Source organism: Sparus aurata, chromosome 4 (genome assembly GCF_900880675.1).
Source record: "Sparus aurata chromosome 4, fSpaAur1.1, whole genome shotgun sequence".
NCBI classification, from domain to species: Eukaryota; Metazoa; Chordata; class Actinopteri; order Spariformes; family Sparidae; genus Sparus; species Sparus aurata.
In genome coordinates this window covers 26,149,399-26,177,218 of record NC_044190.1, presented here as the reverse complement: position 1 = coordinate 26,177,218, position 27,820 = coordinate 26,149,399, and the positions used below count along the sequence as shown (strand labels likewise).

The 27,820-nt window shown below is 40.5% G+C and overlaps 1 protein-coding gene across 1 annotated transcript; it reads right to left on the bottom strand.

Annotated features, from left to right (window-relative positions):
- Window positions 1–9: 9 nt before the first annotated feature.
- Window positions 10–27,820, bottom strand: adam10a (ADAM metallopeptidase domain 10a). Its single transcript, XM_030414272.1, has 16 exons — window positions 27,377–27,820; window positions 22,115–22,265; window positions 12,775–12,893; window positions 11,976–12,134; window positions 8,649–8,752; window positions 8,024–8,182; window positions 7,744–7,836; window positions 7,331–7,514; window positions 3,632–3,795; window positions 3,327–3,510; window positions 3,090–3,240; window positions 2,793–2,976; window positions 2,555–2,675; window positions 2,195–2,415; window positions 1,933–2,059; window positions 10–868 (listed from the first exon to the last, which is right to left on the bottom strand). Exons 1-16 carry the CDS (start codon window positions 27,426–27,428, stop codon window positions 762–764), a joined length of 2,280 nt encoding a protein of 759 aa, XP_030270132.1. The 5' UTR covers window positions 27,429–27,820; the 3' UTR covers window positions 10–761.

Below are 27,820 nucleotides of genomic sequence, written 5' to 3'. Positions count from 1 at the left end.
TCAAAACACTTGTTTTCCATTGTTTTATTAATCCTGAGAAAGTGAATTAAAAAACGTGAATAGTAATTTGTCAAACAGAAAATCAATTCCATTTGAAACACTGAAAAAGAAAACCCTACTGTGAAATCTGTACAATTGCACGCTGACAGAAAACATGTATGCTTTAGAAATAAAGAGCTTCAACTGTTGACGGTGCTTTTGACTTAAAACAACCTAATTAAATTGGCAAAAAACAAGTTTTCCCTCCAACTCAGCTTCTCAATGTTGTTTTTGATTGGCAAGAAAAAACCCCATGTTACCTGCAGTCCTGCTTTCATGCTGAAGATGGCAGCACTTCAGAGAGGAAGAATATGAAAGAAAAAGGTAGCACAGATGGAGGACAGAGAAAGGCAACTCGAACACACAGCTGCGTCTCTCTCCTCCATTCTGGTAACAAAAAAAAAAACAAAAAAAAAAGCATTCAAAGATTAAGACCACATAACAGAGATCAGTGAATTTCTTCTCCTGTCCCTCCTTGGAAAAGTTATTCGTTTCCTATAAAGCTGTGTGAACCACTGCTAATCTGGCTCTCAGAGCAGAGGTGCCGAGTGAGTTTGTTAGGCCCAGGAAAGAAAAAAACCCCTTCAGGCTTTTTGTCCAGTGAAATCGATCCAGTTTCAAGTTCTTTGAATTTTGCAATAGGTGGTAAAGGTAACTCTTTGGAGAGAAGTGCTCCTATTGTAGGCACTAGGAAGAGCCAAGGCGCAGAGCAGCCCAGTGTCTCAGCGTATCATCTGTCCCATTTGATAGTCCTCTCTGTGCTGACGGTGGTGGCGCTGGGCCTGTAACTGCTGGCTTTGGTGCTGTGGTCTTCTCCTTTTCAGTGTACCTACAGGTCATTGACAGAAAAAAAGGATATGGATGCAGAGTTTTAGAAAGGCGTCCACAGCAAAAAAGACGAGGCAAACACAGTAATATGTTAAACCTATAACATGCATTTCAAGCTAGATATCCAGCTCTCCTGATAGACAGTAGCAAGCCTCTTATAACCAGCCTCATTATTCTCTAGTCTTCTTTACAAATGAAAAGATTAATAATAGATTATGTTGCAAGTTCAAAAAGAAAAAAAAAATCATTAAAAATATTCGTAAGCTGCCTGAACAGAATTCATCTCAGTCTGTTTTATTCAAATGATCAGTTCGTCACACAGCTCTGCTGAAGCGTGGTGCAACATATTCCATCAAATCAGGTGTGGTGGGGGCGCCGTTTAGCTCAGTGGGTAGAGCGCGCATCCCATGTGCCGAGGCTCTGCAGCGGACCCGGGTTCGACACCCGGCCTGGGTCCTTGCTGCGTGTCACTCCCCCTCTCTCTCCCTGTTTCCTGTCATATCTTCAGCTGTTCTATCAATAAAGCCATAAAAGGCCAAAAAAATATTTAAAAAAAAATAAATAAAAAAAATCAGGTGTGCTGAGGCAGGAAACATCAAAACATGCAGGAGAGAGGCCCCCAAGGAATCTTAAAAAGACTCAAGGGTCATTTTGCATGATGAAACACACCAAAGCCCTACAAATCCACATCGTGTGACTTATGCGGAAATAATGCCTCCAGAAAATGAAAGAACACACTTCAGAGAGTAGGTTGACGACTGCTTTGTTTTATCACATTGTTCTTTCATTCTCTGGAGGCGTTTCTTCGTTAGAACTCATTGGCATGGATACGTTTGGTTTTAATGTGTTTCTCCATCCATCTCCCATAGACTTCGATACAGTCTTTAAAAACAGAATGCATTTTTTACAACGATCCCTCAATTTACGACAAAGATATGTGATGAGGGCAGGATATTTTCCAGATTAACAATAAACTTCTATTGTCTAAAATGAATGCAGGGCACTGGAACAGTCCACAACTCTTTTGATGTAAATATAAACATCTGCATCTTTGATGTACAATACCTGGCAGTGGCTTTGGTGGGGGCAGTTTGGGATTGCTGCTGGGAGTGTGGACGCTGCAGATTTTGATGAAGCCGGCCATTAGCATAATGAGAGCGATGCCCATCAACAGCACTGCCCACCAGTGAGCCTGGATAACAAAGGGTGATATTAAAGAATGACTTAATACAGGCCAGAAAACGCAACAGAAATAGTTTTATATGCGTTTGTGACATTGTGTTGACAGCTCTTTACAACAGGTTATTTCCTTGACTGATACACTCACCACTATCCACTCTGCAATGTTTTCGTAGAGCTCTGCATTGAAGATGGCTTTCTTAAGTCTCGCCAGAGGCCCATCGGCGTCCACCAGACGACACCTCATAAAGACGTCACAGTAACCCTTAAAGTCGTTGCAGGGTGAGCCGGGTTGCAGCGTTGTGACCGTCTTGTTGAAAAATCTGGCCCATTTGTCGGAGCCGGAGCTGCTGCAGGTGCTGGGGTTCACTGTGAGTAGAAGGAGAAGGGATTACTCTTGAGATACTGACAATATCTCAGCTCAATAACTCAAAAGTACACCAATGTCATATATTACAGAACTGAGGCTTAATATTACTACTGCATGTGTTCGCAGCCTGCCACTTACTTTTCTCCATGCAGCACACGTGACACAGCTCAGCTGCCTCGTCCGTGACATCTTTGCCATCTTTGCTGGCACAGGTGCACACCTCGAGACCATACTTCTCACAAATGGAACCAGAACATACCTGGTTTCAAACAAGTAGGTTGCAGACATAAAAACACTTTAAATACAAACACAAGCCCAAGAACTGCACAAACCAGACACGAAAGGAAGAGCAGGAAGGTGACTTAAAATAACATACCCCATTGAGGCAGACTTGTGTTTCTGAATGGCAGGAGGTGAAGTTTTGCTTTGGTTCTGAAGTGGGACACAGAGCAGTGGCTCCATTGCACTTGCCCTCTTGGGCACACTCGGACTCCGGTCTGCATCCGTCATCTGCGCCTTTGAAAGTGCACTCTTTTGTGCAACATGGTCCTTGGCTGGGACTGTGGAATTAAGAATTATAAATATGCAATCAAAAATGTTCCATTGACAACAATGCTTATTACGTTGACAAATCACAGGACTGTGCTGTAGAGGCATACAAATCACATCTGACCTGCATATTTTGCCAGGTTGGAGTTTACACTTCTTGCCCTCCCCTTCATTGGCACTGTAGCAGCAGGGGTCTTTACACTGATCACTGTAGCCGCAGTCACACTCCTCTCCATTTTCCACAAGTCCATTACCACAGATAGGCTGGCCGGACTCTGTACACACAGACACACCAGCATGAAGATGGGAGCTCTCTCTAACACATAGACAGGAACAGATGAGTTCATAAAAGGGAACTTACCGACAAAACAATCATCTCTCTTTTTCAACAGAACAGCACTTATATTGCGGATGCTGCAGAGGGAGAACTTGTTATTGTTGAGCTTGTCCCCTGATGTGGCTCTGGCGTACATGATATAGTTGCCCTGCTCCTTCTTCTCCTGCAACTTAGACTCTCCAGGGGTGCATTCGGTCCCAGAGTCATGCTGTAAAACAGGTCAGAGGGCAGAGAGACTGAAGAGACAGTTTGCATATAATATGCTGCACAGCTTGGCAGGAGAAAGAAGTTTACTGGCAAAGAACAGTGTTTTAAATCATAATACTTACAGGGGAGCCAAAGTTGTGCCCGACCTCATGAGCAAAGGTGATGTGTGACACTTTGGGAGGGACGTGGGAGGCATAATTCTGCACGGTGATAATGCCAGTGTTCAGGGACTTCCTCTTCCCATCAGAGTAGAGTTTGCTCTTCTCACAGATCCCGCCTGAGCTTCCTGTTGCATGAGATTAGGAAATATAAGATAAGAATGGAATATTGTGCTACTCACTGGAAATGGGTTCATCAGCTTCAAAAACATGTCTGTTGCTGTGGGGAAAGGATAAGTTAGCTTTAGTTATTCTTCTATACCATATTGATCAATGTATCAGCCAGGTCTCTGTAGTGTCAGTTTAACCATTAAACCAAAAACATATCGGTCTTCATTTACGAGTCAAGTCTAAAATTAGTTTTTATTAAAAAAGGTGTATAACATGTGGTGTCAGATACAATATCAAACAAAGTGTCTCTGATGCTTAAATGTCTCTAGCCGTTTTTAAACAGCCTGCAATTCTCTGCCGATGGTGATTCACACAGAGTGAAGCATCTCCGCCTTCACGTGTGTAATTCACACAGAAAGCCAGCGCTGCGGCCCCTAAAGAGGCGTGACGGTACACGTCATGTTGATGACGTCGGTGTTTCCCCAGGTGTTCCCCTGTTAATCTAAACCCGCGGACAGTTTATAATCATATAGATGCTGTTATAATGTGTAGTGATTGAGATCCTGACCCACCTGGAAAGTGACGGAGTTAAGTTTTTCACGCAAAATTACATAAATATACACAATCACCATCAGTAAACAGGACGCTGTCTGACTCTGTCACTCGCGGGGATGGAGGCTGTTTTCTGGGGGAAAGTTCAGTTAAGTCTCGGTCCGGAGGGCTGACGGTCGCGGAGATTTATTTTAATCACAAACACTCGGTGAGTTTAAGTTTTTTGCCGGTGACAGACACTGTTTTTCGGGCAGAAATGTGACGAAGAGTCGGTAGGACAGACAGGAGGACAGATGCTTCTCCACGTACAGCTATGGTATCTGTTTTTCTCATATAAGTTGCTAAACACAGTTACAGTTACTATGTTACTTTTGTTCGGTCCAGTAACATTGCTTTGTGGGACATTTCTCTGTATTTAGTTGAGTGAAGGACCTGTGCAGTTATCAGACTGTCAGACTGACACGCCCTCGCTCCGCGCCTCCGGCTTATCCGTTCACACTGGGACGGCTCACCAATAATGCGGCCCTGATACTACCTCCAGAGGCGGATCAGCGCCGGAGCGAAATTTCCCCCCTCTCCGCATCTGAAACTTTCACAAAGAGGCCGGTGAGGAGAATTGGCGCAGGATCCCCGCATGCGAATGGCAGTGTGAAAAGACAGACACCTGTTCTGCAAGAAAATTATCTTATCAAAATTCTTCTTTGAAAATTTGAGCTATTAAAGTAGACACAAACCTAAAAGATCCCAGCCTGACAAACACAGACCAACTGCATCAGCAGAAGAAAAGGAGACAGCATGCAACGGAAAATAGATTCTTAATTGGCACTCCAATGATAATATGATCATTCTTTTTCTTAACTACTGTGTACTGTGGTCTTAATATATAATTCTGGCCATCATTCTTATTAGTTACCTTAACATAATCCATGCAGGGATTCGGATCATTCTAAATATATATGTATATTTTTACTCAACATCCTAGTAAATAAAGGCCTGCCCTCACTCATAATAATAACAACATGATTTACACATGATTTTCATGATTTTACACAAAAAAATACGATATACTACTATAAATATAACTGCGCAAGCATTTTAACGTGGTGAATACAAAGGTGTGCCAGCTAAAACAGCTGTCTTTTTCTGTACTTTAAGTCATCTAAAAATGAAAAATGCCTAAAACAAGCATCCACTTGAATAGCACAACAAAAGACAGTTGCAACCACTGTGAACAATAAGCATGCTTGCATTGCTGCAGCTGCTTTTTCCATAATCCATAAACCCAGTCATAAGGAGGCGGCTTCCACTCATGCAGAAACATGAGACCAAACCACTTAAAGCAAAAACACAATGCGTCCATTATGTGCAAGTATACATGAGTCTGCCTGCACATTAAATGTCTGTTTATTGTATATCTGTATCTGTGTGTGCTTGTGTAGCTCCACCACTGAAGCTACTTATATCTCAACACCAAATGGTCACATCAAATAGGATCCATATTAGTTGTGCTTGACCAGTATCGCTGATGGCCGTTTGTTCCAGTCTCCCTTTGTTCAAACAATCATCCCGCTGCTAGCTGCAACCCATCTCCCCTCCATCTCTTATACTCAATCGATCCTTTTAGCTTACAGCGTTCCTAATTTGCCCATATTGATCGTCCGTGTTTGTTGCTGTATTCGTCACGTTGAGATGGTGGTGTCTGAACGTATTCAAATGAAAGAGAACCCTTTATAACTATCATTCATGCATGCACGGTGTGTCTGTGAGGAATGATGCAGTTTAAATGAGGACAGGCAGAGGCATTCCTATTGGACCTCATCAAAAATATGTATGATTCTGTAATAGACTTATTTTCTCAAAAGTATTAGATAAACTAGTATTCAGATATTCACAAAATGCAACACTTGCTAGAATAAATGCTCCTATGTGTAGATTTCAATGGTTTCTTAGTATCATTTATGACATAAAGCATCTGAATACGTTAAAGTACGCTCTCATATCAACTAGATGACACATTGTAAAATCATGATAGAGCACATAACACCTATAATGCTACATTTCCACCTTGTTCCATATCAGGAGATAAATACATTTTAAGACCAACAAAGTGACTTTCAAAGTGAGACGTATGCTCACATCCAGCTGCCCTCCTACTCTTGTACCACTGTGCAAAAAATAAGCAGATTAATAATGACCGAAACATAAATATATTCTAATCTGTGAAAGAGTGTTCTCATTTCTTCTACATCCTCTGATCCTAATGTTTGAGTATTTAGATAAGTCACTCTGGAACCCTCTTTTTGCAAGGAAAATTATATCTAACTTTACGTTTTTTTGGATTGTATACTAGATAATGGCCAGAATTAGTTCATGGACGTATCGACGTGATCCATTACATAAATATGTTGATTTAAATTATGTGCGTCGACAGGGAGGATTTAAGTAATATTTTGTTTGCAGAAAGACGAAACTGCTATGTTGTTATGCTACTGGCATACTGGTCCTACTAGTGATTGTTTGTCCTCATCGACGGATTAAAAATAACAGTAATCAACCAGATCAGACAACAGATCATTGCTGTGTTTTAAACTGGGGGACAAGACCCTCTGTAGTATTTATCCATGCTAAATAACATGCCCGCCTGATCTCCAACTTATGTGATTGGCCACTGCAATGTGGGGTCTGGCTGCATTTCTCTAGTAGTTGAGTCAGTTTCAACTTTTCGCAGGCCATAATCGTATTGCACTCAGAAACTCTGGGGGGTGTCAAATAAAATTTTAAAAAGCCAATTTCTACATAATACTGCTTTTACAAAATCACAGATGAACAATGTGTATTACCCTGCCAAAGATCAGTGTAGCGAATAGGAGGAGTATTGTTCAACTGAAATAAGTCCTTGTGTTTGAAAGCACCGACCCTGCTGAAATGTCTCTCACCAACGGTGGAAGACATTATCAGGGTCGTGTGTGTGTTTGTGTTGCGGTTGTGTTGTGTACCAACCTGAAGGAGCACCAACCCAAGCCAAGCCAAGAACCCCATCATCAAAGTCTCGATCAGTGAAGACATAGGCGAGGCAGTAATCATCGTGGTTTTGTTCAGAGTTGAGCTCCAAAAACTTCTCCACTCCGATGTTGGAAAAGCGGAAAGGGTTGCTTTTTACAGTTTCATCACTGGTGGTATTTATCTGAAGAAATAAGAGTTGAACAGTTACAGAACAGAAGTGACAAAGGAGAGAGAACCCTACAGTAGTAGAGAGACCCTGTAGAAACTAAAAAGCCTTTGGCGAAGGAAATTCTGGCAGCCTGATGCTTTTCAGGTCAGTTGTTATATAAACTGATTCTGCACTCAAAATGGCAACTGACATTCGATTCACCAGAGGCTAGAAGCAAACTCATTGTGAGCAAACAACTCACCCTGATCCTTTTAACCATGAAGCTGATGTTTCTGATGCCCAGGAAGTCTGTGCCCTGGTAAATGGAGTCAATGGCCTTCACATGGCTGGAGATCTGCAGAGAAAGTCATCATTCAGACAACTCATGATAGCTTGTTTCTGGAGGATGATGAGGAAAGGATGATTCTGTTGCCTGATGATATTATCTGCTAATCAGGCCTTTAACTAAAGATGGGACATATATTTGAGTTTTAGGTGCCAGCAAATATGTTCAATCAGCTTCTGTATGCATGGGACCATACCTGTGCAATGACAGCCTCTCTTGTTCCATAGTATTTGAAGAAGAGATGGTCGGTCTGGATGAAGAGTTGACACGTATTTTTCTCCTTTGCTGCTGCCCTCTTTTTCCTCAGTATAACAGGACCGTAGGAGCTCTCCTCTTCCAACACACTGCTCACCCCCTGTACAAAAACAACAACAGTCAGCATGAGGAGAAGGGAGATGGATTGTGGAAGGCATAGTCGTCAGAAACTAAGGAGAGTAAAATAGATGGCCAACTCTATCCCCTGCCAAATACAGTTTTGATTACAGTAAGCCCTTTTTTCTCTCTTTTTTGCAAGCCTTTATAACAATATTTCAATACTATCGGAATGGTGAATTCAGCCACTGGTAGGAAGAAATAGACTCTCTTCACTTGTACCGAAGAGTATTTAAAGCTCTGAGTGTGGCTTCATCATGGCTAATAATCGAGTGCAAGACTGAAAGCATTTACACCTTTGCTAAAATTACACATGCTCTCAATGTTAGAGTTAGGTGGAATAGATAAGAGACGCAATCTTTTTTAATCTCTTTGTCCATCTGTGTGTTTAATTATGAGCTGCAAGGAGGGGGGAGGGGCTTTGTTGTGATGCTGGCAGTGGCACTTACTTTGACAAGCTCCTCTTCCACTCCAGATGTCTGGTACTTCTTCATCCTGTCAAACACTGAGTGGTCAGCGCAGCCGCCCTCTGAGCCATACTTATGAGGATAATCTGGCAGATAGGGAGTAGAAGATAAAGGAATGGTTGAGAAGAGCTTACACTGAACCATGGACCTCTTTGAAATCATGTTTAGCAAGGCTGGAGAAAGTGAATCAGGGCGAGTCTGGGTGCTGCATTAAAAAAAAAAAAAAAAAGGCTTGAGCGATATGGATTTTCTCTCCACACATCCGAGTCCTCTATTTCGTTTAAATCAGTCAACTGAGCAGAAAAAGTTATTACACTTGATTTTCCTCCACTGATTGAAACAATTGCTTCTCTGCTTAACCCAGACATTTTCCAATTTACAGCGGCTGTGTAAACAGTGCTCTCCCCAAGCTAATACACACTGCATTGACATTCTGCTGCATTGAATTTTAAAGGGCAAGTGGGATGGGCCTTTAAACAAAGTCTGTGTACAATATGAATAGAGTTTCCGGTCTTTTTGGTTACAAGTTCAGATCAAGAATCTTACTAGACTAGACTTGAGTGAGTGACATGACTTGGCACTTCACTTGCCTTAACTAAATGTTCCACTGGACACAATCCGTGACATGACTTGCCCAAGAAAAATTACTTCAGACTTGAGACTTGGACCAAACTACATTTAAACTAATTGATTATTAAAGAAATAATCGGCAATTGTTAGTTGGAGCACTACAAACAATGCTACATCTGCTAGATAACATGACCATCTGGATTTAGCAGCTGTACTTTACTGGATCACAAAAACAAGATGGGATCAGTCTCACGATATACAATCACCACCTCTGCTGATAGTCACAACACAGCAGTTCAACACTGGCCACACCCATACAGGAATCCCACATCAAATAATGTAGAGGTCACAGTGATAAAGCAGTCTCAGATAAAGAAGGTATGAACAAACAGATTGGAGAAGAGTAATATATCATGTTTCTTTTTAGCTTGTTTAATATGAAAACTAAAGGTTAAAAGAGGATTATAGCACTAGTTGTTTCAGTCTAGCAGCAAGCGGGACAAAACAACAGCAGGGGTTTTTGCTCATAGTGAAAGTAAATGGCTAATTGCTGCCATGCAGTTTTTGCCTTTATAAGCCTTATAAGGTTCATTGTCCAAAGTGCCATGATAATTAACAATGCAGACAGTGTACCAAGGCAACTTTATTTAACACAACACAATATTACACTTGTGACACCGGTAATTTGATTTATTTGATCATAAAGTGCTGGCATACAAAATGGGTTTTCAAAAAGATAAACTAATCTGAAGATGGAATATTTTTTTAGCTGGGTCTGCAAATTAATGTGTTCTAATGATGTTGGCTTCAATCAAACTGTTAAAAACTAATGGCTCGCTTGCCTCTTAGCTGCTTGCATTTGAAAAACTTATGATCCCAGCCTGAAGTCCCACAGCCACTGTTGGCCATTCAGAAAAGAGAACAGTACGGCGCTGTTTACTAAACTGACTGGACACACACTGAAACAGCGCGTTCAATCTCTGACAATGCATTTTCAATTTTTTTCTGAGAAAGCCTTCTTTGTCCGACAGTGAATGCCATCTCATTCAACTGCTAATCGAAAGGCCCTTGCAATTTGGACAGAAAATTAAAAAGGGGAAACTTTTTTGTTTTTAAAAACATCAGTCATTCACCTTTTTTTACAGTCAAATGTGTGACCATGAACCTGTGGTAAACTTTGGAAAACATCCATCCACCTAAGTTTTGTAAGGGCTGACCACACCCGCAGTCAGCAGTGATAAGATAGCATGACTGTATGTAAAACTGCCAAATAAGAGTTGCTGTTGAGATTAAGAGCAGGAATTAAGGCAAAAAGACGTACAAACATCTTCATTAATCTAATAGGTTTCATGTTTCCTCATTTCAACCCGCAACCTTTTGTTAACCAGCTTCTTCTCCGTCACTGCTGACGGAACTACATGCTCCTGCTGTGGGCGGATGACTTCAACAGATAACAAACCACTGCTGGGGCTTCTCAATATGTGCTTTTGTTAAAATCAAATTAGCGAGTCGCTTTCAAATGCATTAAACATTTGCTTAAATAACCTTCAGCCGTTCAAAAGAACCTCTTCATGTCTGTTTATGCATGCGTGTGCGTGTGTGTGTGTGTGCGCGTGTGTGGTATTATTCAGCCCGAAGCCAGGGTGGGTTTCATACCAGACTCTCTTCTGCTCATGCAATTCTTTGGGCTGGAATCATGAGTCTCACATAACTAGCTGATCTAGCTGATGTTTCTACTCGTGCAGTGTTTGTTTCACTGTGTGCGCTGACACCCCCACCTCGCCTGTCTTAAATCTCCTCAAAACATTTGAGTTTTCTGTTCTTCTTGAGGAAAAGATTGGGCCTGAAGCCAGCAGTTTTTCCTAATCGAGCATCGGTTGGTTGTAGTCCGACCTCAGAAATGACTCAGAGTCATGCGCCCACACATTGCCATGCTCCACTCCTGCTTCCAGAATAAATGCTGACCACCTTGACCATGGCCAAGGACCCGGAGCCAAATCCTGCTACTACCATTCTGCCAAACATAACTTTCTCTCCAAGCTCGTCAGGCTGGTCTATTAACTGCTTGACCCCAAGCCCCTTACTTCACAACACTTGCACACATCACAGTTTTATTATTTTAGCCTGATAAAGGCTTTGATGTCAAATATCGACATCGGTACGAACTGAACATTTAAATGAAAGAGCTTCCTTCATTTTTCTAAACTAATGGGGGGCAGCAAATTACCAGAGTAGCTTTGTTGGTGCTTTCGGCAATATCTCCTCAAAATAATATATTTACTTGATAGTGTCAAAATTATTGTGTCTTCACATTCTGTTGATAATTTTAGTCCACTTTTAATTGTTTTTAACAACAAAAATCTGAAAAATTGCACCTTTAATAATATGTTAATCCTGTCATAGGGGATTAGGTGGAATTATTTTTTATTTTTTTGTCCCGATATGCAAGTATCAGAATATCGAAAAAAATGAAGTTATTTGTACATCGAAAAAAATGTAATACTCTGCATCCCTAAAAATATTGAACTCTCTTAATCTTTTGTTAATATGTTGTTATGTTGTCATCTTGTTAACATGCATTTGAGAAGGCTACTGTTAAAAGTATTACAACCAACAAGCCACATGTCAAAAATATTCTAAAAATAAGGGAGTGACAACGTTTCCCTTCACGTACATTCTGGAGCTGCCCTAAACCTCACAGCAACTTTCAGTGATGCACACGCAATGGCAGACACTTACTGATATCATCTTCATGATAGATGATGGAGTGGAAGGGCACATCCTTGTCCTTAAGGTACCTCTCCGAGGGCTCAACATAGTACATCCCTTGGTGGGTTTTAATGAAGCCCTCAAAGCGCCCATCAACCACAGAGCCGTGGGTCAGTGTGCCCTTTTCACCTGAAACACAGAACACCGTGAGGATAAGCAGGGGCAGACAAAACATCCTTTTCTGTATCTTTATTTCCCACACACACACCAATCACAACAGGAAAAACAGCCTCCTTTTTTTCTGTGTTCATTTGAACTCTGCTGGAGACGGGCAGCAGGAAGATGTCCAGGAAGGGTGTGGAAAAAGAACGGAAGGAAGAAATTGATGAAAGCTAACAGTAAGTTCTGTGTGTGATGGACTGCATGTTCGTACATGTTTTTTGTTCTTGAATGATCTCTGCAATTGTTATGCTTTTATCTTGAAGCACATTGAGTCTACGCATGCTGTATGAAATGTGCTATATAAATAAAGTTGACTTGACTTGACTGTGACGTGATAAACACTGGACAAAAACTAACTTTAAATTTCTCTCTCTCTCACTCACATACAGTATCATATAATGCACATAAAAATATGTTAGATAAAAACATTGTCACTTGGTTTAAATGTTTGAGACGTTGTTCAAGAGATGATGTAAGATATAATGCAGGGTGATACATATAGCACAATGAGAAGGGCTTAAGACGTTTAATTCAATTGAAAATAAAAAACACCCTAATTGGATTTCCCTTTAAGAAACCATGCATCCGCAGAAAAAGCTGGACTTACCAAAGATGTCTCCACTGTAAATATGTGATGTATCAATGGGTGTCTCCTCCCCTGACACCTCAATGATGAGATCTGGAGAAAATAGAGATGTATCCCTCTTCATCCGCAAGTTAAAATGTCTAAAGAGAAGAGAAAATGTCTCATTAAAGTGAGCATTTCACAACATAGCAAAGTTGTTCTTTGCCATGCTGACACGTAGGCAGCATGACACAGTCCTGCTGAAAGTTTCACACTCAACCCTGGAGCTCTGCTAATGTGATGCTCTCAGCGTAGAGTTTTAGTATTAAAGGATAACACACAGAGGGAGAATTTGGCAGAAGAAGATGCTTTATTTACACCTTTTTACTGAGCTTCACTGTGCCGCTGCATTGGTTGTTGCTCAGTGCTGTACTCAGTGAGTCGGAAGGAGAATTATGTCATGAGGAAAAGCACATGAACACTTGTGCCACAGTACATTTTTTTGCAATCCTCTTGTTCACATAACTGTGAAGTCAAAAGACAAAAAGGCAACAATCACATGAGGTGCACATGAGACACTTCTGTAACTTCCCGGAAGGCAATGTGGTTCAGAGGAATACTCCTTATCGAGAATCTCTTTCTCAATCACATGGTTTAGTCTCAAGGTGTGAAACTTCCTGAAGATGACTCAAATGAAGTTCACATTACTACTCATGCTGAGCCACTTATGAACGGTATCATTTTAATGGTCTAGGTTTACATAATCCAGAACAGGTCAAAACACATTTTTGGCTAGTCTACAACAAGCACAGTTTTATCTGCTGGGTGAGACAGTTGGAGGTTGCCCTCAGAGTGACAGTGGGAAACAGCAGTGACTACAGGGGTGTGCTAATGAGCAACTCCTGCCTGACAGAAGGGGACACACCCCTTCAAATTCATACATAGTTAACCACCAAAACCTTTTAAATCCTGCATTGTTTACATCCTTGTTCTTCACTGGCTCTGTTGGCACATAGCTATACTCGTATTTCCACGACTAGTTGTCAACCAGAACAGCATAAAACCAGTAGCAAATACCTCCAGGGTATCCTTAAACTCCTCCAGTTTGTAACACAGGCTTTCTTCTAAAGGTTTTCTGACTGAATGTAGCAGAGATGATATAATGTGATGTCACCAGCAAAGTTATTGTTTCAGACTTTGGAAAGCTCCCTCCAGACCCACAGAGGACATCAGGCTGAGTAGCACACCACATGATTGTAAACTAGCCATCATTTATAAAATTGATGGAAAGCCCTTTCAATGTTTGTGTAAAATTTGGGGGACAGACCAAAACATAGAGGGTTAATTACCTCCAAGTGGCTCTGGGAAAGGGTATACTGTTAACATCTACTGAAGCCACAGATGTTTTGTAGAAGCAGGTGTGTTTAAAGGGATAAAAAAGGGGTGAAATGTGTGAAGACAGGCTTACTGTAGTGTGACAACGAGCAGAAAAAACAGTAAAGTCAAAAGAAACAAGAGACAGACAGTAGACTGTGGGGAGGAGTAGTACAGATAATGTTAGGGACAGTGAGATAGCCGATGATGTTGAAAAAGGTCAGACACAGTCCAGGATATCCCTGAACAGGATGAATCCTTGACCTTACTTAGTATTTAGTTTCCCCTTCATCATTCCTGTTATCATTTCACACACATCCTTTGATGTCACTTGCACAATATCTTTCATTGGTTTCCTTCACTACTTAGGCATGGATTACTATTAAAGAAGCAAACCAATGTTTGTAATACTGATACCAAGGAAATTAATATTTCTTTCCCTGTTTTTGATCACAATTGTTTCTTTTATATTTATCCAGGCCTGTGTTTATATAAATGCAAAGTTAAAAGGATTAAGTGTATTTTTCCCTAATTTCAAGCCATCTGTTATGATCCGGTAAAGAACTGGTAAACGTGGGAGAAAAACTGCAATATGACCTACTCTTTAGAGTCAGTGACACAGACATCCCCGGGCAAGAGATTTAGTTTGAATGCCCCTCTTTGTTATTCATCCTGTCACACCCGTTACAGTTCTTGGCCTCTGCCAACCTCATTAATGGACTTGACAACGATCAATACGACCTCATGACTTCATCTATGTCCCATCAAGAGCTCAGTTGACCCATGATGCCACACACTGGTCACAGATGCTGAATCCATAAGTACATTATTCAGTTGGAATTTCATTCGGCATTATTATATTGGGTGCAGTGGCATTTTGTTGTTCATTGGCATGGAAAACACAAATGTAGTAGCTTAAAAACAGCATTGTGCAACTTTTTGCAAATCTGATCCCTCGCCACCTGACGACCATGGGAAGTCATTTTAAAACAGCTACCAGTGATGTTCATTCTGAGAATCACTTGACATGTAGCTGCTCTTGTTTTTGTTTAATTTTTTCATTACCCCTAATTAGTAACAGTTTTAGTAGAAGTAGCAAAAGATCAACCTCTGTTGTGGATAATAAAGTGAATCTTAACTAATCTAGTTAATGTCCAGCCAGTTTAGGAAAACACATGACAGAAATGTGAACTTAATTTATCGCTTATAATTACTTATGGTTGAACCTATGGTTCTGTGGATATGGCTACAGCAGCCACGCTCTGACTACTCTTTACTGCTCCTATTAAAATCAGTTAAGAAAACACAGGCAATTTTAAACTTTGCTTCCTCTATCACATATGACAGGTGTGTTACAGAGACAGTAACTTCAAGATAACAGTTGAACACCTCCATGTCAATTCACTGCACATGCACAGCCTCTGCATGTAGTGTCACACTGCTTAAAAAACTAATGTGGAACAGCCATAATCATAACAATCAAAGAAAGGAGTGCCATGATCACAGACATAATCACAATAACAGCAACAGCTAAAGCTCTGCCACTTTATGACTATAGTCATAATCAGAGCAATGCAGAAGTCCCTTGGAGAGGTTCAGTACATAAAACCTAATACTATATTATGATACAGCTCAGCCTTCCTTTAAGGATCAGGGTGAAAGCTAAATGTATTGTGAGGGAACACAAAATACTTAACACTAAACTTTCAGCCTTTCCGGGACTGGGAGCAAACTAACCAAGCAAGTAAGAAGCATGAGTGGATGAGAAGAATAGAAGAAGAAAAAAATAACATTGACAGATTTTCAGCAAAAAAAAAAAAAAAAAAAATCACTAGATGGTCAAAGGTTTAATGTCAGAAAAAGAAAGACAATCACTGTTCCATACAACAACAAAAAACACAGCTTGCAACAGACAGGAAGAGGTGAGGCTGTGTATCAAGTCAGCACTGCTCATCTCACAGAAGCAGCTGACTGATAAATTATTCAGACATATCCCAAACGCTGAGCATACTGACAGTCATACAATTTGCCCAGTAAGCAGGCCAGCTCAAGAAAAGGAGTGCCCTCAAGCAGTGTCTACAGAGATGCTATACCTACCAGGAGGTCAATAGCTACAGTCTACTGTACATTTAAAACATAGTTTATCAACTATTATGAGCAATCTGGCTAAAAATAGTTGATAAATACATTCTATGGAGGAGCATCCTCTCGTGCGTTGCCTGGTTGATTGTTCAACTTTTTGCAATATTCAATATAAAGGAAAGCTGCAGTATTTCTTCTTATACTCACATTCGTAAGTACAGCGTACCACAGACAGGAAGGTAGAAGACAGAGTCGTTAGCTGACAGCTCTACCATTGTGTATGTTTTTATGTTTTAAAGCTGAGAAAGACGCATATGTATGACAATACTGTCAAGGTGTGCTGCAGTGTTCTCCTTTATTATGATCACAGTCCTAAAAACTGATAAGCTCTCTGCTCAAGAGGGGACAGTTGTAGCATAACCACACCCTCTGTTGAGAGTTGCATGTGTGCACTGCTGATCAAGAAAATGGCTGTGGGTAAAGACATTTATGAGCTGAAGAAAAAGCATTTCAATAATTCTGAAAACAGGAATTTAGTAAGAGGATCAGGGCTGTAAACTAGCGGTCGCCACTTGCCAAATGCGACTAAAATATTCCCCTGGCGACTTAATTTTGGAGGGATACATGCCACGGGGCAGGTAAATGTTTGTCCCGATGGTCGTGCTCTTGCAATAAATTATGCATGATATAGCAAAACATTGTAGTAGCTGTAAAGTGATAAATTAGTGTTGGTAGTAGCAAAGATGGTAGTAAACGTTAGTGCTAAACCGGCTATTTGTTGTGTGTCGCACTGAAGTAGCTCCCCCGACGTCACCGCTGTAGAAAATAGTTCCCCTCAGAAGCAACGTAGCGTGCGCCTCACCGCTCTTTAAAAGTTTGGCACAGTGGCTGTGATTCGAGCGCAGCAATGACAACACCTCTATCTCATGAGCTGAGGGAAGTTGTACTTCAGTTGCGCATAATTTCTAAACAACTTCCTTCAATTAGGTTTCAGTATGATAATCAAGTGGCTTAATATGAGAACAGTTGTCACGTCACAAAACGTGTAAAACCATGGGTCTATCAAATCCAGTGTAAATGTTATTATGGTACAGTCGCCACTGACAAGTCTATTACGGAGCCTGATAGTTAATTAATGAGTGTTTCCTTTGTCAAAGTTTTGCACTGTTCAAGTTTTCAATTTGCAATGTTATGAAATGTAATTAATTATATTACAATTTATTTCTAAATAATACTTTGGCCTCTTTTCTAAGCATGTATTGGTAGATAATACTGTTATCTCCATGAAAACTACTGAAACAGATGTATATGCAACAAAAAGAAGCAATTTATTATTTGGCCTGTAAAAAATTTACTTGGCCAGTAGATTCTTTCATCTACTGGTCCCCTTGGCAGGTGAGCCAAAAAGTTAGTTTACAGCCCTGAAGAGGATGCTGCAAGTTTGAGAGCAGGGCGGATAAGATTAAACATGACATTCGACCTCGGTCTTTGTTGTTATTTGATAACAGCTAATAAATAAAACATTTTGTACAGGTGCAAGTAAAAATAGACTTCAGACAAGAAGATTTCTGGCTCCATATGTGGGTGAAGATCATTTCTCAAAAACAGGAATCCGAGGCTGGGCCTCTGAACACTACTGAACTCTTATGATTTCAAATCTTTTCATTTCTAGTATTACAACGCGGAAAAATACACCTAACAAATTAAGCTTAGAAAGGTAGACACTAAATGGAACTGTGAATGGTGTAATTTCCTGCAGCACTGTATCATAGCCTGTGCCTGACTACTGGCACCCAACTTTGTAAAGAAGCTCTGCACAGGGACAACCGTCTGCCCTGCCTTGTTCCATCACCTGATCCAGCCACAAATACTCATGTGAGTGGGCATTCACAGGCTTTTCTCTTGTTACAACAAACCAACAGAGCCTTACATAGGGTTTTCACAGAAAGGAGATTGCGTTTCTGTCCACACTTTTAAACCTTATACAATTCAGCAAGGATGTAAAGAATGAGATACTGTCTTTATGACAACTGGCTTGATTATGTCTATCTTAAAGCTTACTTTATCACTATTCAAACAAATGCTTATGTATAATATGATGTCAATACATCATACAACAGCTTAAAGGCCGTAAAATCTCTCTTAAACATTACTTACTTACTTATCTTTAATTATGACTAGTGCAGTGCCCGTAAGAAAAATGTATTCCTATAGAAAAGTGGGAGGTTAAGTAGCATTTTCATGGAAGGCCAAATGAGGCTGTGTTTGACGGTGGGACGTCAGGGATATTTAGGTTTGTTGTGAAATCCGATATTCCAGGGTATAATTGGCCGTTTTTGACTATTTTTGATTTTGCCATTATATTTCACCTTAAAAACTATTTACTTGGTGTCATTATTTTCAGCACAACCTCACATGTGTGACTGTACAGTTTTATTTTGACAAACTGTATTAACACAATGGACCTAAAATCACAAAAAAAACAAACATAAAATCCGAGTAGCAAAGGTTAGATTTTTTTACTGTGAAAACCACAAATATGTTTAACAAACCATTTTTTATTACTTATAATGCAAATATAAATTGTTGTGTGCTAAATATGTGCATTCATTTAAAAAAATTTACAAAATGATATGTAATTATTTACATTTAAATGCAGGCAATGCTCATTCAACAGTCTCCTCATTGTTTTGACTCATTAAACAAAAAACCGACTCCACTAGACACTAAACACACTACACCAAACACTACATAATACACTCCAAACACGTTAAATGTCACAAATCTCTCAACTCTCAATATCGCTGTCTCTTCGCCGACCGTCGTTGCCTGTCATTCATCCGCCTCCGTCCCTCCCACAACTTCCTGTTCCTCAACAACCAAACTTGCTGCTTGGACACTTTAGTGACAAAAGCCCGTTTTTGCCGTTTCTTCCTGCACCAGACACAAAGCAAACGTGATGGCAATGTTCGCGAAAAAGCGTGGCGGATATTATTTACACTAGGTCCGGTTTTGGACGTGCCGGTGGGTCCGGTCCGTCGACTCGGGAGGTGGGCCACGTAGCTAGCGGCACGAACATCCACAGATTCTGATTCCACTTTGTTGTCCGCGCGTCTCCGGATCTCCTCAGACCTGGTCCGGACTCATTAAGTCTCATTATCCACAACAGTCAGTTTAGATGCACAGAACATAACAGGACCGAACCGCTGGCAAAATCCCGGTCCAGCTCGCGCTGCTGCAGGTATAAATCCGCTTGTTTCTTAAGGTGGGGGGTGGCGGTGGGCTCTGCAGTGATTGGCTCTGGTGCTCACGTGACTGTGGTGGCTCCGGTGGACAATGCTCGCGGAATTTCTAAAGCATTTCTGAAATAATTTATTCACGGTATCATTGCAGTCCAAACAAATGCGACGCTGCACACCCTTGAACCACGCAGCAGCCATGTTAAAACTCTCAGATCGGTCTGATCCTGATCCGCAGAGATATTTGAGGCACAGATACATATACATACACACACACACACACACACACACACACACACACACACACACACACACACACACACACACACACACACACACACAGAGATTCCTTGCTTTTATAGAGCGATATTGTTACAACTTTTACACAGGTATACAATGCTCTCTCCACAACTCTGATGCTAGACCATTTCTAACAAGTGCCGATAATTTGAAGCTAAACTTCAAAAAGCTAAACTTTCTCTACAGGGTCAACATACAGAGATGAAAATGTAACATAATTTGCCCTCAGACCACAAATGTACCCGTCATATGACAATACATCCAGAGAGATTTAACTATGTAACTATCAGTATTTCAACACTTCCTCATTATTCCTTCCTCATGTTGTCCTAACTGTTCATAAATCTTTCACTGTGTACTTTCTATTGAAAATGTCTGGCCTGCTTCACAACATGCCATGTTTGTGCAGTGCTGCTGGTAATGTTTCCTTTGCTACTAGCAGCCATGGGAGTTTGTTTACTGTAGATATACTGCCGGTCCATTTGGACAAGATTCTTCATCAAACTGCAAACCATCCCCAATACAGTTTCCTCTACTAAATAATGTTTATATTGTCTATATCCTCTTTATACCCTACAGAGTACTCAGACATTGAAAATGATTATGCAGCATGATGCTGCGATTGCCTCACCAATTCAGGCAGTGCGTTCGAGGCTAGCGTGAACAGGAAAGAGCACAAAAACACAGGAAAGGGATCTGTTTGACAGGGCCCTGATAACCTACAATAAACAGGCCTGGTGTAGAGGAACACAGGCGGGAGCTTGCAGGAAAAACAGTGCGTCTGAGGTAATTCTTGTTATGTTCCTCAACTTGGCAAAACGTGATAAACAGTAAGAGAGAACAGTGAGATACAAATGAGAGGGAGACAGAAAGGGGCAAATAGAACAAACATTTCTTATTCACAGGAAAAGAACTGTGCATCATAAAGACAGTATATTAAAATACAATTTACTGTGTATGGATTCTGAAGGGGTGATATCTGTGTACAAATTAAAGGCAACTAAAAACATACTTCAATTGTTAGCGAGTCAAGGCAAGCCAGCTGGTCCACATATTCTATGTCATGTGGTGAGGCTAAACTGGGGTCTAGTAATGACTGTAGTATGAGCTGAGGCCTATCATTACACTCAGAAAGACTGTCATAAAATTCTAAAACAATGCCACCGGATCTACTGTCTTTGACTCAGAAAGGTGAGTTAAAATGTTATTTTCTTCTTTCATTGGTATAAATTAAACAAAGAGATGATCTGGGTATGAAGACATATGAAATTTACACAGCAACAGCATTTAATGCAAATGGAATTCATTGCATTTATTCTACTGTTCCACTTTTGGTACCATTTATTTTCACTCAAACACATTCTACTGCAGTCTGCTGTGACTTTATACAAAGTGATATGAACTCAGCTTATACAAGTCAGAGAACATTTTGACAGTGTTACTGCCTGAAATGCTCTGTTTTCAAAACAAGTATGGCACCACTGTACTCAGGCGACTTGGCATTGACAAGGGCTCATCTCCAATTACAAGCCATTTAAAGCAGAATCAGAAAGAGGTGGAAGTAAAACAAGGGGACTCCACTATCATGGGGGAAAAGGGGAAGGGTTTCATTACAGCTTACAATAATGTGGTTAGTCTGGTCTTTTCAGAGTTTTAAATAGCCACAATATTGTCACTGCAGCTACGAGAGAAGCCTACAACATAGTGGCAAGTGTCTTTTATACCACTCAATTGAGATCAATCCCTCAAATTTCTAGGGTTGATTAAATTTTCACATATTTCTTGTCCAATGCAAAGAAGACCACACACCTTTCCACACAGGGACTTTTAAGCCAAGATAATGGTCACATTTATTTAGTCTTTGGCTACAGTTATTTTCATGACCAGATGGTTCAATACAGAGTATAACCTAGTATGAATTAATCTACTGGCAAGAGGGGGAACTGGGTGAACATTTTCATATCCATATCACATTCAAATGCATTGCCTGTTAATCATTGCATATGAAAATATAATCTTGCGGTAAAGACACTATGACTTACTAAGTAAACAAAACAAGACCAGCACAGCATAGGTCATGAAGAAAAGACATGACATTAACTTAATGAATACAGGTACTTAATATTGTTCAAAATGTTCTTAAATTACAAAAGAAAACTGGTGAATCTATTTGGAGATTTATGATACAATTCTTAGAGTATCTTCAGTTTACAACTGTAGTGCACAGGGTAAGGCGAATGTTCACAAAAAATTTGAGCAGTATAGTGTGAGATAAAGTCAGGGGACAGAAAGAGAGTCATGAAAAAGTGAAGAGGACACTGTGTGTGTGTGTGTGTGTGTGTGTGAGTGAGTGTGTGAGTGTGTGTGCGTGTTGACCTAAAACTGACCTTCCGTGTGCCTGGAAGTCCAGCTGCACAGTTTTGTCTTGAGGAGAGAGTGCCCTCTTGGCTCTCTGGTGGCTGCTGTGCAGGGCCTCTGTGTCGTATGATAAACCTTCATAATGGCGAATATATTTGTTCAAGGGGTTCCGAAACTGACCTGGAAGAGAGTTCAACAGCTTATCAGTATCTGTCAACAAACATTTGACGTAAGGCAGACATTTAGCTTTGTGTTCAAGAAAATGTCAGCACTCCATTGACTGAAAAAAAATTAAATAATCAATTCATGTTTTTAGTTATTCATTAATTTTGAATACACTTATTTACAACAACTGGACTGAAAAACAGGGATGAATCTCTGTAACAGTGTCCAGCTATCGTACAAGCGGTCGCTCACTATACGTGCTTAACAGGCTTACTCAGCTTATTGACGTGACCACAGAGGTAATCCAGCCAGCTTTTAGACTGACCATTTCTTTGTTCTTTTCACAAAGACAAAGAAAGTCAGTTTAAAGCACAAGTGAGGAGCACATGATGCACATCAGGTGACCGCAGTTCTGTTTCAGTACTACTGTATGTCATTGTGCGAGGAACAGTGGCTGAATTGGTCGCAGGCTGTCTCAATGCTAATCTCCATTCCTAAGGCAACACAGACGTCCCCTAAATAAGTATCTGCCTGAAGTTTTGGCTTATGATAGGAAATGCTCTGCTGTGAGCCACAAAAGCAACCTCGAGATAAGTTCAATAGCGAGGGGTACATTTAAAAATGTGGCACAGACAGTGAGCTCTAAGCTTTTGTGTAGAAAGAATGTAAAAAATACACAATATCAAGACGCCCACTTGTCAAAAGGAATAAGCACCACCTTGCCTGGGATTTTTACCCTGCACTGTTTTCCTGTGGTGGGAGTCACAACTCCCCAGACTGGGAGAGGCTGTACCAGGCTAGTAGTAACTTGTCCATGAATGCAGCAAGAAAATATTCCAACTCTCAGCTTCTTTAGCCCTTCTTTACAAATAAAACTAATGGCAGCAAACTACACTAAACTAACAACCAGACAGAAAACGAACAAGACAACTTTGGGGTGAGAGAGCGAGGCTGTAATTATTCAGAGAATATGTTGATTTTGTACAAAAACAAACACTGCCAGCTCAGATTGCCCAGATCTGCTATCTCAGTAGGATGCGACAGCTTTATTAATATGTAATATTGTGACAGCACCAGGCTGATTTATCAACAGACTGTGGCTTGCAGATTAACTTAGCATTCACTATTTCTAGACTGTTTAACATTTCAGCTCATGTCAACACACTAAAAAAGGAGTGAAAATATCATAAATAAAAGAATGTAGCAACTACAGTATAATTTGCTATTTTCTAATAGAGTGCCTTTACATGCACACTATAATCCTTGGTTGTTGTCTGGGCAACTGGAGTATGTAAACATCCTAATCCTGGTTTCAGGATATAAGCCCTACACTCTCAAAAAAGGAATGCATATACAGATAAGTAAAACATACATATTGTGTGATGTTGTTTATATGCTGAAGTGAAAGTTAGACACTGGTTAAGTGAGCGGAGATAAAATGATCATTGATAAAACACTGTCACTCCAAAGTTAACAGTCATGTCTTTTAATACAGAGGCTAACACTGGATGAAAACAAAAATGTAAACTATCAAGACAATTATAAGGAAATTAAACAGATCTGTTGAGTCAAACTCTGTAACCCAGCAACATATCTTTATGAAGAAAATACTGATTGTACAGTGTAATGGATATAGAATAATGAAAACATTTGCATTTACATTGGTTCCTTATAAACCTCATCATGTCACTGGATGCACAGTCACCCAGGCAAAGGAAGGTTATTCCATTTATTTCTGCAATAGACTAAATGACTGAATAAACACCAGTTTCGTCTGTAATGAATGATGTGATGTTGTTGGTGTGACTGAGGAAAATGCAAATGATCCAGTTATCTTTGAACAGTGGTGTCAATAACTATACCGCTTAAAATGCTAGGGGGAAAGGTTGTCTGTCAGCCACCGGACTCAACTGGTATTACAACATTCCACCAGAACAGTGTTCATTTGAAGAGACTACACTGCAGCCCCTTAACCTAAAACGGCCACATGCCAGCTTAAATTCATATTCCTTAGGTCATTACAATTTGACCTCATCTGCTATTATCAGGGTTATGAATGTCTCTTGTATATATCAAGCTCAGGTACAGTTCAAACAATTAAATTGTCATCATGACTCAATAAAATGTATTTAAAATTTCACATGTTACCTATAAAAGCCTCATGCTCAAAATATTTTTCAACAGAGCTGCAACTAACGATCACTTTCATTGTCAATTCATCTGTTGATTATTATCTTGATTCATTGATAAATTGTTTGGTCTTCAAAATGTCAGCGTTAGGTGAGAAATGTTGATCACTTTTTCCCAAAGCCCAAGATGACATAATCTTTTGTCCACAGCTCAAAGACATTCACTTAACTGCCATGGAGAACACACACACACACACACACACACACACACACACACACACACACACACACACACACACACACACACACTATACACTTAACACTATTACACTAAATCCTCTTTCGTAGGTACTTTTTAATGCTGAGAAAAACTTACTGATTCATGACCTGGCGGTGAGGTAACGATCCTACTCTATTTTGGGCTTAAATGTATGACCTCACTGAAATGTATAGACAGCAACAATAACGCAGGAAAAAAAAAACTGGCAGTCAATTTTACTGTAAAAGCTATGTCATCATGATTTCAGTGCAATCTGGTTCAGCCTCAGGTGCCCCAGTGAAGTGCAAGTCTTGACAGAGAGGAAACTGCTGACAGGAGCAGAGGAGGTGACAACAGCATGGATCACAACTGATCCGAGCCTCACATTACCATGCATGCTGGGTGATGGTATGACACATCAGACAACCCACAGCTCAGAGCAACTCAGAATGTCTCTCTGCATCATTATGTCTCATAAGGTACTGGAAAAATAACAGCAAGAGGTTTGGTTGTAACCAGCAAGCATCAGGTCTGAACGAGATCGTCTATAACGAAACCGCTACATTACATGAACGCACCACCACTGTGAGCAGACCAGTCACGGCAGCTGTGTCAAAATGAGATAACCATGTTTATCTGAAACACTGAATTCCTCAGAAGTGTTCGGTCCTTCACGCTAAACCATTCACAATCACAAATAGTATGTGGCTCAGTGGAAAGACACAAATTGCCAGGTGTTTGTAGCAGGTTCAGATGAGGAAGTCCTTTGTCCCCCTTCTTTCCTCTCCCTTGAAAGTACACACAAAGAGTTTCTGTCTTTGTTTACGTGAACAGCTGAGGCTGTTATACGTTTCTGTCTGCTCAATAAATGTAAAGAAGTAAGGTAAGAATTGAGAAAACTGAGGGCTTTCTCACTATAAGTTCACACTTCAAATAGCACTGCTGTAGAAGAACTTGCTGTGTTTGCTGATATGCCAGGCAGCACGCACGGATGATGTTGTTGCACTCTGCCCTAATCATGTCTTGTACAGCGCAAGCTTTGAACATTCCGTTTGTTTTTTTATACAAACAGACAAAAGAGTGAGCGCCACAAAACGTATCTGGAACAAACCATAAATGTAGGCTTTGGGAAACGCGGGTCAAAAATTACAATCCTCCAGCAATAAAAATCTAATTTTCATAACTTGCAACACATAAATATGCCATCAGATAATCTTCTTGTTAAAAGTGATCAAGCCAATATTTAACAATAAACGGAAGTGCAAAGTCAAATATGCTATCTTATGGCTGACTGTCAAAAAGAACAAGCATGGAAACAATGTAAGAGCATCAAATAAAAACCTAGTTTGGCTTCCTGTCCCGGTTTTGAACAGTGCTTTGTCTCACCCTGCACTTGCGCAACTGGATTCTGAATCTGAGCAGCATTCTTTCAAAAAAAATAAATAAATAAAAATCTAACATCGCTCTTCTCAAGGGTTACAAGCTGCTATGTTTAGTCAAATTCCTGTGAATGGCGATATCGTTTACTTAAACTTGCCGATATCCATTTCTGCAATCAGTTTAAACCACCACCTTCATCTCATTTTAGGGTGTCTGTCTGATGTTTTGTCATGTTTGTGAGTGACTATTCAGGCTGTATAACTGTGTGGAATCTGGAAATGGTATAAAAATACCTCAGTGATAAGAGTCAGCGATAAGGTGGAAATACAGTAATCTTCAGGGTAAATCAATTTACTTGCATTCTTCCTCAATTACATGACAGTGGAGGATCTGCCCTGCTTTCCTCACTAATAATGACTCACTGAGATGGAAACTTTGATTAAAATCACTGGCATTACAGCACACTTCTGTCTGCATCCACACAGTCCTCAGAGATCTGTTTAGATATCATGATATGTTGTGAGAGAAGATCTTAAGTAAGCACTTGACGAAATGGTTGAAAGACGAATGAGTTGCGACACCACTCAAAATTAGTTAGGGAGTATTGATATATGGGTGCATATCTGCGTGTGCATGGATATGGAATAATAGTCAAATGAAATGTGTCGACTTACTTTTGTTCCCCAAAAATATTCACAGAAATTCAGATATGTCACAGAATAAGCAAGCAAGTTAGACACTAAAATACCCCAAATATCCCTAACTAGCTAGCTGACATTATGGGTCTTTTTGCTGTGGACCAGATAAACGTTTAAGTTAAGGTCACAGCAGGTCAATGCTGGGAGGTTTAGATCAGTGGGCGATTTGCTTGACAGATGTAATAGCTGTCAAATGTTGCAGCAGCGCAACATATCATATATCTACATAAGTAACCTGCTATCTATAGACGACATGCTGCTTCATGGACAGAGCTAAACTTTGTTGTTTTCACATTATCCTCTCGTCTCTGAACACTTCGTATTACTTCCGAGTGTCTTTCATCCGCGCCATTCAAAACGGTGTGTTTACAGACGTTAGCGCTGTAACGTTAGTTTACCGGTCAGGACCCGTCAAAAAAACCCAAAAACGGCTGTTCTCCATTTGAATACTCAATACGAAATTATTCGGGGAACTATTCCGCACACTGACGAGGAAACACGGATAAGTAGCAACAAACACTACAGTTACCGTCAACATTAGCCCAGCTAGCTAGCAAGTTAAACAGCCAGAGTACAACTGCCTGATCCGATTAGCGGCGGCTGCTCCGCTGACGATCCCCCGGGCACTTTCCTTTTCCTGTGAATCAACGGCAAACTCACCTGTAACGTCTCGTAGGCAGCAGAACATGAGAATTAGTTTGACTAATATCATATCGAAGTCCCTGTGAGTCCCGGTAAACTAGCCAAGCGTCCCAGCGATATCGTTGATTGTTTTCTTGTTTCGCTTTCTTTCACTTAAAGGTATAGTCGTCCTTCCTAGTTAGCTAGTTCGCTGCCATCACCAAGCACACGGCGGCACCGTCTGTCTCTGGCACCTCGACGTCAGACAGACAGATGCACCGACAGACAGGCCCTCCTCCCTTCCGGCGTATTTTGCCAAGAAAGCAAAGGACACACCCATCCCTCTACTGTTGTGGTCATAAGTCAAGGGACTCTAAATACCAGCTATAAATCACTTCGAAGGTCACATTTAGTTTAAATAGAGGACAGGGAAACATTGCTGTGTGAACGTCTCGGCCACCAGCTTGAAAACATGCAACAAAC

Coding starts and splice junctions, on each gene's coding strand:
- adam10a (XM_030414272.1), bottom strand. CDS start 27,428: ATGATATTAGTCAAACTAATTCTCATGTTCTGCTGCCTACGAGACGTT. Junction 2,416..2,554: donor CGTGTGCTGCATGGAGAAAA/GTAAGTGGCAGG, acceptor TTCTACTCACAG/TGAACCCCAGCACCTGCAGC. Junction 869..1,932: donor CCCACCAAAGCCACTGCCAG/GTATTGTACATC, acceptor AATGACCTGTAG/GTACACTGAAAAGGAGAAGA.